The 11,636-nt window shown below is 44.5% G+C and overlaps 3 protein-coding genes across 3 annotated transcripts; 2 read left to right on the top strand and 1 right to left on the bottom strand.

The window, feature by feature from the left end:
• Nucleotides 1–2,372: 2,372 nt before the first annotated feature.
• On the top strand, nt 2,373–5,320 carry CCR75_001857 (uncharacterized protein; the record flags this gene model as incomplete). The annotated part of the gene is made up of 11 exons (XM_067959958.1): nt 2,373–2,504; nt 2,564–2,690; nt 2,746–2,965; nt 3,018–3,352; nt 3,413–3,480; nt 3,536–3,956; nt 4,183–4,219; nt 4,295–4,774; nt 4,838–4,901; nt 4,969–5,079; nt 5,146–5,320. The coding sequence occupies 11 exons, from the start codon at nt 2,373–2,375 to the stop codon at nt 5,221–5,223; spliced, it is 2,073 nt and encodes a 690-aa protein (XP_067820308.1). The 3' UTR covers nt 5,224–5,320.
• Nucleotides 5,321–5,510: 190 nt separating this feature from the next.
• CCR75_001856 (uncharacterized protein) lies at nt 5,511–10,677 on the top strand (the record flags this gene model as incomplete). Its single annotated transcript, XM_067959957.1, has 6 exons — nt 5,511–5,669; nt 5,739–6,020; nt 6,100–6,324; nt 6,387–7,540; nt 7,613–10,423; nt 10,498–10,677. The coding sequence occupies 5 exons, from the start codon at nt 5,511–5,513 to the stop codon at nt 7,623–7,625; spliced, it is 1,833 nt and encodes a 610-aa protein (XP_067820309.1). The 3' UTR covers nt 7,626–10,423; nt 10,498–10,677.
• Nucleotides 8,620–10,701, bottom strand: CCR75_001855 (uncharacterized protein; the record flags this gene model as incomplete). Its single annotated transcript, XM_067959956.1, has 3 exons — nt 8,620–10,260; nt 10,328–10,423; nt 10,498–10,701. The coding sequence occupies 3 exons, from the start codon at nt 10,699–10,701 to the stop codon at nt 8,620–8,622; spliced, it is 1,941 nt and encodes a 646-aa protein (XP_067820310.1).
• Between the last annotated feature and the right edge of the window lie 935 nt (nt 10,702–11,636).

Here is an 11,636-nt window from a genome sequence, read left to right as displayed (position 1 = left end):
TCGCTGTGCTAGGGTGTGTGCTTAAGTAGAGCGTGGCCGCATTACGACGTGCCCGCCTACACAACCGATGCTCACAAGGTATTCCCCAGACAGTAGTAAAAGCGGAGGTGCATGATTTTGGACGATCTGCCAATGGACGTCGAGTTTTTCCAGCTGTAAATACAAATATTTAGTCAGTAAATGATTGAAGTGACGATGCAGGCAAAATACCACCAAAATATTCAATCTTACCTCTCCAAATACTTTCCGAAGGGCATAATCGGAGATCTTTCTGATGACATCTTGAAAAAAAAATTCACGTGGTGAGGGCTGTCCAAAAGATAAGATCTCGTTTGCTGCTTGGCTAGTCCTGAAGTATATCCAATCTGGAAGCTTCGATCGATTGAACTGTCCGTTCACAGCATCCAAGAAGATTTTCCATGCTGCTTGCATTAATTCTTTTACGATACTGTGGGCACCCTCTCCGCGGGAGGTGACGGTGTGACCGAAATGCCGCATCGATTTTGTCCACGCCCGAACAAACTTCTCCTTGTGCGGATTAATCCATGTCGTTGGCAAATATTCAATAAAATTCGTGTGGTTTTCATTCCAAGCTCTCGGTCAATCACAATAACGTTTGGAAAATGATCATCATGGAACAATCGTCTGATAAATTTATTGCGATCATGTACGAGTGGCATCCTCGCTCTTCATGTAAACAAAGGCGTCAGAGAAGGTCGAATAAAGATTGGTGTTTCCAACAACGTGTAGCAGAGGAAATCGCGTTTTGCTGGTTTTGTATGTGCACACCATCAAAAGCACATCGCAGTGGTCCCGAACAAGCTCCACGTTTTTTGGATGCGCAAAAAAGAAATTGGTGACGTGCCCCGAGGCGTCCTTTCCCGATGTCTATTTTGAATCCATAAACCGAGAAGGTTTGGTACAGCGTATCCAGCGGGGTTCGTCCATCCAGCTTTTCTATGGCATTTTTTTGCTTGATATTCTAAAGTTTCCGTTTGGTGATCTTCAATGGCACATCTTGCTCCCTCGAAATGGTATGGACATGCCGGGCTTTCAAACCAGATGGAAAGAGTCCGGCAATTTCCTCCTCTTGGGCCTCCGAGATTCGATTTGGGCAGTCGTCGATGTGGAGAAGCCGTGGTTGTGTTCATAGCAAGTAACTATAAAGGACCAGATGCTGTCTGTAAGGAAGGTAGAGATTGTTAATGCATTTATATCTTCAGTAAATTTACTCAAAAATATTGCATAGCTTACCTTTTGCTTCTGATCCAACTCCTTTAAAAGGGCAGTCAATTGAGGGCACTGCCTTGTGCTACTCACATCTGAAGCAGTGTGAAGTGGACTTGTACTGAAACAGTACAAGTCGCAGTGCCCCGTTACAGTGAACAACTTGTCTGCCATCTCTTTGCTTGTAAGAGGATTTAATGACAATTTTATAGCCCTTTGCAGCTGCCATCTTATTGATATGTCCCGAGCATCATCAACAAACACCAATCCATCTGATTTATGAAGAGACATATAGTAAAAGAAATTAGCTATCCTCATCATTATTATATCTGAAAAAATCATTATATTAGGGGATTCAAAGTTCAAAAATATCGGTCGATAGAAATCCAAAAAATCGCGATTTCTATTGCTGTGGCATAGCCCCGGCCATTCCTAATTACAGATAGAATAAATTTCACTAAAAAACACCCGATAGCGAGCTGGCCGGATAGCATTTTCATGTATGCATAAGTAGGATATGTTGGCAAAGCTTCTTGCTTGCGAAGCTTAGAATTAATCAAAAGGATCGTGTCATTTTAAATTAATGACCAGGCTTCACCTTTGCAAGGCTAAACTTGCTGACACGGATTACGTCGGCGTTATTCACAATGCATGATCAAATACACTAAATTTTAAAAAGACTGTCACAACTGATACAAATTTGAGCGTGCTACTACATCGCTACTTCCATGTCGTCGTAGCCCATGGCACAAGGAAAGACGTGGCAATATGCATAATTACTGCTACAGTGTGACCAAGAAGACCTACAGCTGGTGAAGGAGTTCGCTTGATAGGCGGAAACGCTTGATTGCGACGCTTCGTTCGCAATAATTAAATTTATTTTAGAAACGTACTCCCTGTGGCCTTAAGAACGCGTAGTACATTTTTTGGTGCTTCGAAAGTAAGGTTTAGGTGGCACTGCATGGAACAACGATAGAAATAAAAAACATTTTCATTGCAATAGTCCGTCAAGGCGCTCTTCCCATTTTTCATGATTGGTTTTAAAAACGAGCTCACAATTCCTTTTTTTAGGTCCTGGTCTAGTATTTGATTTGCTAGTATTTTTTACAATACGTATCAAATTATTATTGTGACCCAATCGTGACATGCCGCAGACCGATCAATTGGAGGATGAAGCTGCCTCCGAGCCGTCGGAAACCGAGATGGAAGAGCAGCTCTGTGCTCAAGCTGCAGAGGCATTTAATCATGTTGTCCGCTCGCACCATATTGCCGCTAGTGTAATTACCCAATGCCATTTTCATTGTCATCCAGTTATTGGTCAATGGTTCTATTGCAGACCGAAGTGGCACGCAATCGCCTCAAAAGCTCGCTATATATGATTGAGCAGCAACGTCGACGTAAAAACTACCCCATATCAGCAGACGCCATTGCTCTCGAAGCAATGCAGGGCTGCAGAGCACAGAGTGCGTTAAGCACAACATATTGTCATATTCACATTTTTAAATTATTGCATGATAGCGTCCGAAGAACCGGTAACAGTGAATAAGCAGGATTACCTGACCGTCCACTTCCAGCTATCTAAACCCAGTATAATGATTTACAAGCGGGCGCTTCTTCTTCCCAATGTACCACCAATTCCAATAATGAAGACGTGGACAGCATTGACCAAAAATTATGAAGTTGAGGACGAAATTTTGCTTGAAACTGAAGATGTAGTGACTGCTTTTTATGAGAACAAGTAAGCAATTGAACTTTATTCGAAGCTCTGACTAACGCTATGTGATATGTAGGCAACAGAGAACAAGTCAATGCGAGATAGAATTCACACAGGAATTAAGTGAACGTGTGCTGCAAACGCTTCAATCGACATGGGACCTCACTTTTAGTGATCTCAAGCGTGTGGCAAATGTCATTGAGATTGAAAAAGAGGTTATCATCGCGGTACACAGTCGGTTGCGTCAAGCACAACGTACAGCTAAAAAGAAGCGGAAAAAGGTGGCAATAAGCACGACAACGAATTCAATATTGCCTCAATCAATAACACTGACGCCTCTTGAGAAGTCTACAAGTCTTTTGATGGAGCATTACATGGAACAATACGAACAATCGATTGATTCATTTCGCAGTAGGTGATTATAATGCTAAAATGAATCAATAAATAAAAAAACTAACCTCGTTGCTGTAGGTATTTTTTGCCGACGTTGCTGTGTCTACGACTGTGATTATCACGGTTGTCTCGAACAGCCAAAACTGGTACGCATTGGTCTCCATCATAGTTTTTCGTCTCATTGAATTTTTATATTGTTAGCGAATTGTTGAGCAAAATGCAGTAGCATCGAATCAAAAGGCGGCATTGATTAATAAGGGACGAAATTGTGGAAATCAGTGCTTTCTTGGTCAAACGACGACCCAGACTCCTTTAATCTCGAACACTGTTGACTCAGACCAGCGAGCGCCCCTTCTCGCACGCCTGTATTGCTTGTGTTTCGGCAACTTTTGTGAGATGGCCAAAATATTTAGCCACAAAACTTGTCTGGAAGTAGCTGAATTGTGTGCATCCTATGGCTTGACTGACCGCATATTACCTTCAACTGTACGTATCGACTTTCTAAACAGTGCTGCAATAGAAGCTGATTCCTTAACATCCCATAGCGTCGACCTCAGTCTAAAAGTCGACGATCACGCAAGAGAAAAAATGCTCGAATGTCTACATACCATTTGCAGAGTACGTGTGTGTATTTGCCGAGTAGAATTGTACAAACAATTGTCTCCTCGATACACTGCAAAGGCTAAAAGTTAAAAGCGTTGTGGCCACAAGGAACGACATATAGTGAATCATACTCGCATGTTAATTGTCCCAAAGTCTCAATAGGAGCAGTGATTATGGGCTTTAACGAGCGGCACACTTGTCAAAATTATCAGTATCCTTGCTAATCATTGGAAATGACTGATTAGACTCTCAAAATGGCGTTGTAAATGCCATTCAGATCAAGTACGTGACGTATTGTTGCCCGTACTTTACATTAAAGCTGTACCTACATGCGCGTGCGTGACATTGCTATTATAGGATCAAGCCATGTTCGCACGAAGGACCGTGTGAGTCCAGTACGTGCTCCTGTGTCGAAGATGGTCTTTTTTGCTCCAAGCACTGCCACTGTGTCCACAATGATTGCAAAATTTTCTTTCGAGGATGCCAGTGTCAGCGTGGTCGTTGTCGTACAAAAGCCTGTCCTTGCTACTGTGCAGGTCGCGAGTGTGATATTGATGTATGTAAATTGTGCTGTGCGGAGGAAATTGCGGCGCATATGAAAGGAATCGCGTACGATGGCAGCACACGTAGCGACGTTGCATGTCAGAATCGGAGCATGTCACTATCCAAGCAAAAGCATGTTCGAATGGGTCGATCAAGCCAAAATGCCTCTACTTGGGGTCTTTTTGTGGATGAATTTGTTGGAAAAGATGAATTTATTATTGAATACATTGGCGAAATGGTCACACAAGAGGAAGCTGATAGAAGAGGCGCTGTTTACGACGAAGTCGATCGCAGGTACAGCTATTCAACAAACGATCAAAGTATTAGCTGTAAAATGCTGAAATCGTGTGCGTGTAGTTATCTATTTAATCTCGATACAAAGACAGTGATTGATTCCACTCGTAAAGGGAACAAGACGAGGGTACGTGAGCGTAAACCTGTACGAAAGGATACTTTATCTAAACTATCATTGTTTTTTTTTATTTCAGTTTATAAATCATTCGTCTGAGCTTCCAAATTGTGCGTGCAAAATCATGAATGTTAGCAGTGATTTTCGAATCGGGTTGTTTGCAATTCAGGACCTTCAGCCACATACCGAGGTGCGTGATGAGATGGTTTAGTATGACATGCCTATGATTGACAATATGCAATAAATACAACTGTAGCTTTTCTTTGATTATGGCTATGTCAAAGCTCTAGACCATGAGGAGGAATTAGTAAGCGCTAAGGAAACGGAAACATAGGGAAGTGTGAATAGAATTTGGTTGTGTAGCTTTCATTTAGGCTACCAGACTTACAAAATATTGTTTAATTATGTATATTTCTTCAATACTTTGTTATGCCAAATGGTCTTGCATAATGTATTTTGTCGCCGTCTACCATCAAAACCGTTGGACAAAAAATAATATTTTTTTTCTATCGAACGCAATTTTTATTGAAGTTTGTGCGCCGATCTTCGGGAGTTTGCACCAATTGCAGAAGCCCGCTGTAAAAAAACACTACCAAGAGGCATTTGAAAGAAGTCTGCAACATGTGGCACCGCTCGCTGATGTTGCGCACGAAAATGCAGACGCTTCCGCGTCATTCGAGCATGGCACACTCGCGCTTCGTATCTTCGACTGCATTAACGCATCAGGAGCAGGAAATTATGAACGAGCCGCGTGAAGCAATGGACTACGACGTGCTTTTGGTGCGTAGATCCAGAGTGATGGTCATCTGTTTGCGTGCGGAATTATATTTATGTGTATTGCACATGCAGATTGGTGCCGGTCCTGCGAGTCTCGCAGCCGCGATTCGTATGAAGCAGCTCTCGGCTGAAAAAGGCACGGACCTGTCTGTTTGCGTCGTCGAAAAAGGCGCCGAGGTGGGCTCGCATATCGTTTCAGGCAACGTGCTTGAGCCTCGCGCTTTAAACGAATTGCTACCTAATTGGAAAGAGCTCGGTGCTCCTTTAGACACACCCGTGACCAAGGATAAATTTCTGTTACTCACACCGAAGAAGTCGCTTAGTCTGCCGCATTTCCTATTGCCGCGTGAAGAGGTGCGCTATCCTATCCATTTTTTTTAGTTAACGTGATGCTTGAATTGATGTGTATGTTGCGGCTTTTGATATTTTGTAGCACAATGATGGCAACTACGTCATTAGCTTAAGTAAATTTGTCCGCTGGATGGGCGAGCAAGCCGAGGCGGCTGGTGTCGAGATCTATCCGGGCTTTTCAGCCTCTGAAGTCTTGTACCGAGACGACGGAGCTGTATGCGGCATCGCCACGCGTGATGTCGGAATTGGTAAAGATGGAAAGCCCAAAAGCACCTTTGCGCGCGGTATGGAGCTCCGTGCACGTGTGGTACGAGCACATAGACACGAAATTACTCAAAGGCACTTACTGAAACACTGTGACATTTGCAGACGCTCTTTGGGGAGGGCTGTCGTGGCTCTTGCAGTGAGGAAGTCATGGAGAAATTCCATTTACGAGAGGGTGTGCAGCCTCAGACGTACGGCATAGGTATTAAAGAAGTGTGGCGTATTCCCAAGGAAAAGCATCAAGCTGGTCTTGTTCAGCACACCCTTGGCTGGCCGCTACAACGCTCGCTAATGGACAAGACCTTTGGCGGTTCGTTCATGTACCATATGGAGGACGATCTTGTACAGATTGGTTTAGTCGTCGGTTTGGACTATGAAAATCCATACATTAATCCGTATGAAGAATTTCAGCAGTTCAAGACCCACCCGGCGATTCGAAAGTTCTTAGATGGCGGCGAGTGCGTGCAGTACGGAGCTCGATGCTTAAATGAGGGTGGGTACCACGCGATTCCCAAGCTCACGTTTCCTGGTGGAGGATTGATTGGGTGCTCGGCTGGATTTTTAAATGGCGTGAAGATCAAAGGGACGCACACTGCCATGAAATCGGGCATGCTTGGTGCTGAGGCTGCTTTCGAAGCTCTCACTGCCTCAAATACGACACCCGTTGCTGAGACAGGAGAGATCAATGCCGATGAAACTCCTATTGACATCACTAGCTACGAATTTGCTGTGGAGAACTCCTGGGTTGCGGAGGAGCTCAAGGCTGTTCGTAATGTGCACGCTGGTTTTCATAAGGGATTTCTTCCTGGTCTGCTGCATGCTGGGGTGGCGACGCACGTCCTTCGAGGCACAGAGCCGTGGACTATTCCAAACACCAAAACCGACTCGGCCAAGACGCGGCCGGCTAAAGACTTTAAGCCCATTGAGTATCCAAAGCCAGACGGCCAATTGACATTTGATCTGCTGTCAAATCTGCAGCGCAGTGGCACTAACCACAACCATGACCAGCCGGCTCACTTGCGTATTAAACCAGAACTTTCCGAAATTCCGGCGAAAGAGTCACTTCCTGTTTACGCTGGCCCAGAGCAGCGATTCTGTCCAGCTCGCGTCTACGAGTACACCGATGGTAGCGAGGCCAACGGCATTCCACAGCTTGTCATCAACGCCCAGAACTGCGTCCACTGCAAATGCTGCGCTATCAAAATGCCAAAGGACTATATCAAGTGGACTGTCCCTGAAGGTGGAGGTGGCCCTGCTTAGTAAGTAGCTAAAAAATGCCGCCAAGCTCGCCTCTAATCTAATCCATATTTATTATTTCTTTCCTTGTGCAGTGAACTTATGTAGATGTCGAGAGAAATATTGGACGAATGAAGCTTGTAGTCATCAGGCCATCGATGATACCGAAATATACAATCGGCATGCACTAGAAAGAGAAGGAATGGCCAAGTTATTTTCTAAATAAGAAGTTTTGCCGCTCTGCAAGAATTTGAAGTTTACACTAGCCTAAAATACTTGCTACAGGTGTATCTTGTGGTACCGTGAGATGGGGAGGGAAGGTAATGTCAATTTTAAAAGCATGTCACATGTTCACTTATTCGATTGAAAATGGACATGACTTCTTCTCGACAACCTTTTGTAAACTCGTATTCACAACTTCTTTTACGAATGAACCAGCTTGCGACTATCCACTGTTTAATGCAGTAATTACCAAGACTTCACTGAGCACATTCTGCGCTTACGTGAGGTTGGTGCAGTCACGTGTATAATCCTTGTGCACTTGCTACATGAGTTGGTAATTGTCTTTGGCTTTGTAAGTTCGAATATCCCATCGGATTGACTTTTGTGCCAGCTTTCCAGCCAAGATGTGGGTCGTCCATAAAATATTATATGGTGAGCCATTTGCTGCAATCTCGACGATTTCTGATGTTCCAAGGAAAAAGCTCATTTAAAACACTCAAAAAGCGTATGCACGATCGGCTCGGCCTAATCAGAACCCTTCTTATGCAAACAAGTAGCAAATGGCAGTGTTTGCCAAAATCTTAAGGGTTGGCAGTGCCAAAGAAATTGTCATGATTAATTTCGAACGCACATCAGCCAAAACATTGCCGTTCAAAAACCTCGAATCGCAGGACATATTCATCAATTCGGAGTGGCATGCCTTTCTAATTCCACGCGGTCGTGGAACCCTCATACCCAATCCGTTCCGTAGCTGTTTGAGGAGAACAAGCCTCAATTGTTGTTTTGAAGATTAAAAAGTAAATCGGACGACAGTCAAGTCACAAAATAAAAAAAGTGATTGGAACACACCTGTATTTGTGTAAGCATCTGAATAGTGGTGTTAGAAGTCGCGAAACAGCATCAGCATGCCATCTAATTGAATGATAGCACGATCGAGGCGGTCGAGTGAGCGACTCAATTTGTCAAATTTGTCAAGATCGTGGGCTTCCACGAGCTGCTCGGAGCGCGCAATGAGCTCTTTATTTTCTTCTGCTTCAAACGTACGTCGACGACGTAGGCGGCACAGTGACCCTTGTACCCGCTCGGTAATCCGTACGTGCATCTGTGGAATATCCACAGACCAACAGAAAAAGGTAAATGCGGGGTTATGATCGGCACGCTTTGGAATCTCTTGCATCTTGACCAACTTGTCTGTATACAGCTCGTAGAGCCGATGTCGTGCCTCGTTAGACGGTAGCAGTGCCAGCTCGCCAATGGTTTTTTGCTCCAATTGCCGCTTTTCAATCAGCAGACGGACAATACGAGCACTTGCGACGCCAAATCTGTCTTGAATATACGCGTGAGTCGTAGCTTGCTGCAAAAACTCGACAATCTTTTGCATATGCACCACATATTGACCGCCATCTCCTGCACGTGCTTGCGTGGAATCAAACGTCTCTTGCGCAACTTTCATCATCATACCCGACTTGTCGCGGCACATAACCGTAATGTAATTAAGCAAAAGCCGCCACGGATTGTTTGCCTCTGAAGGTAATGCTTTCTTGACAGTCTCCATGTTATATAAATCTCGCGCCGACACGGGAGCGGACGTTGACTCATTACTTTCACGTTCACGCGGAGACGAGTGCTCTAGCATCGCTGTCACAATGACACCAGCGACAGCATTGACATTTTCCGTTGCAAACCGAATACAAGCCTTGTGACGCAACTCGCGCAGCATTTGCGTCATGCCAAAGCGCCATACAAGCGAGCGCTCGTTTGAAAGGGTGCCCGAGTTTTCTAAAACTTCTTCGCCGCTCGTTTCACCAATCTCGTCTCGAAAAGACATTCCTCGCGTGGGCAATTTCGCACGTTTACTTGTCTTCAAACGCTTTCGATGTCGCAGCGATGTTCGTGACGAAACAGAGCGTGGTGCCCACTCAGTTTCAGACTCGTTCGCTTCTTGTCGAGCCACTTCATCAGCATCAAGTATCATTTGAAGCTCCACAGGAACCAAATTACCCGATACAGGCGTGGCAGTCTTTCGCTTCTTATCACGCACGGTGATGCCATCCTCCTCTGTAATCTTTCCACCACTCCCTCCTACATTTGTCCCAAACGCTGCGATTTTCGTGCTAAGTGACTTCGTGTCCTTTTCGCGTGTCATTTTTTGTTCAATTGGGTCCATTGTCTCTTTCAAATCTGCCAACTTCAAATTTAATGGATGAACGCGTGAAATATAGCGCTTCTTGGCCATTTCGACAAATACTTCGCGCACAATGGCACGACATTCATCCAATTCTTCTTCGCTCATGTCCTCGACATCAATGGTCATTCCTTTCTCCTCTGCTTTTGTTTTCTGTTCCTGACGACGCTGCTCGGCCAAATTGTAAGCCATTGTCTCAACGGACTGGTCCATACGAACACGTCCCTGCAATAGCACTTCCTCCATCACAACTTCTCCCTCAATACCAAAGGTCTCCTTGATCAACTCCAGGAACTTGGGGAACCGCAAGCGATACAGCGCCTCCTCCACGTTAATCTGCCTCATGAATTTGTTCATATACTTTTCACGGCAAAGCAAGATGTAGAACCTTCCCAGCACGTACATTATATGCGACTATGGGCGCGCATCCCCGAGCTACTCGCACGGACGTCACGTCCAACACATTGTGCTGTAGCAACTTTAATAGGGCGCATTTGATCTAAGCCATACGAAAATCGATTACTCACATCAATACTGTAGAACGTCGAGTATTCTTTGGTACAATCGCCTCACCTCGTGCACCGAAGGTGCAGAGGACGTCGCTGCTTTTGAGCATTGCAATTTGTGCACAATTTCAGCTAATCGCAAGCCTTCCGAGCGCAGCAACGTCGATGCCACTTTCTCAGTTACGTCACCGAAGTCTTCACGAAGAATACTTAGCACTAAATCGCGCTGCGAACGCGAGGCGAAAGCTGGTTTCTTGTCATGGGCTGCCATTCGTTTGCCCAGCAAGGAATTGAGCGCCAAGTAATGTATTTATTAATACAACTCCAAAGGTAAAAAAACATGTTTCAAAACTAGTTATTTAGACAAAATGTGTTTTGTACAGCGTTAGCTCAGGGATACAAAAATCGAAAATCTGGCTAAGTTTGAGAGTCACTCATAGATTTAATAAGTTCAGCAGCTCAGTGAGCTCGTAGAGCTCAATGAATCCTAGTTTAAGAGATTCAGGGGTTTGTAGAACCAAGTGGTAACTAGTGCCCAAGAGTAAATACCTTAGAAAGTTTTTATCTCTCGTAGATCAATGCGCAAGCCTTAAAAAGGCACTAGACGCTGTAAGATCAAAAGGGCAACTGAATTTTAATTAGTTTGGTGGCCAAAATCTTTTTTAAATTAATTAAGGTCAGCTTCCAGATTAAAATATTATATATTAGGTGGCTGTCACATAGGTTACCCATAATAAATGGGATGCAGTGATTTACTATTTTAAATAAAACAAATGGGTATTTACCCATAAGATAAATTAGCTACGACAACAGTTCACCAACCGAAGTGTACCCTCCCCCATTGGACTAGTGACATTACGTGGTAAAATTCGCTTCATTTCCTGTTTAAGGTTGAAATTTACACAGCGAACCATTCTGTTGTGTTTTGCATTCCTGTGTCTGATGACAGCTAAGCGTGAGGCACCACCTCTTAGCTCCTTCCTCGACGATGAGAAGATAGTGAACTATGAGACTCACATTCCATCGGAGGATGAGGAAAAAGAACATCGCTCCTACACGCCTCGTCTTGTGGACCAATCTCGTCGAGCCCCAAATCAGTTCCCAGAACGTGGTGCCGCGGATGTTTTGGCTGCATTGCGCAGGACAGCGGACGCTGAGGCCAACATAACTACGATATTCGGCACGAGCCGCTAAATGAGTCATTTG

The sequence above is a fragment of the Bremia lactucae genome, linkage group LG1, assembly GCF_004359215.1.
Source record: "Bremia lactucae strain SF5 linkage group LG1, whole genome shotgun sequence".
Classification (NCBI taxonomy): Eukaryota; Oomycota; class Peronosporomycetes; order Peronosporales; family Peronosporaceae; genus Bremia; species Bremia lactucae.
The sequence above is the reverse complement of the archived record's forward strand: the minus strand, read 5'-3'. Positions and strand labels throughout refer to the sequence as shown.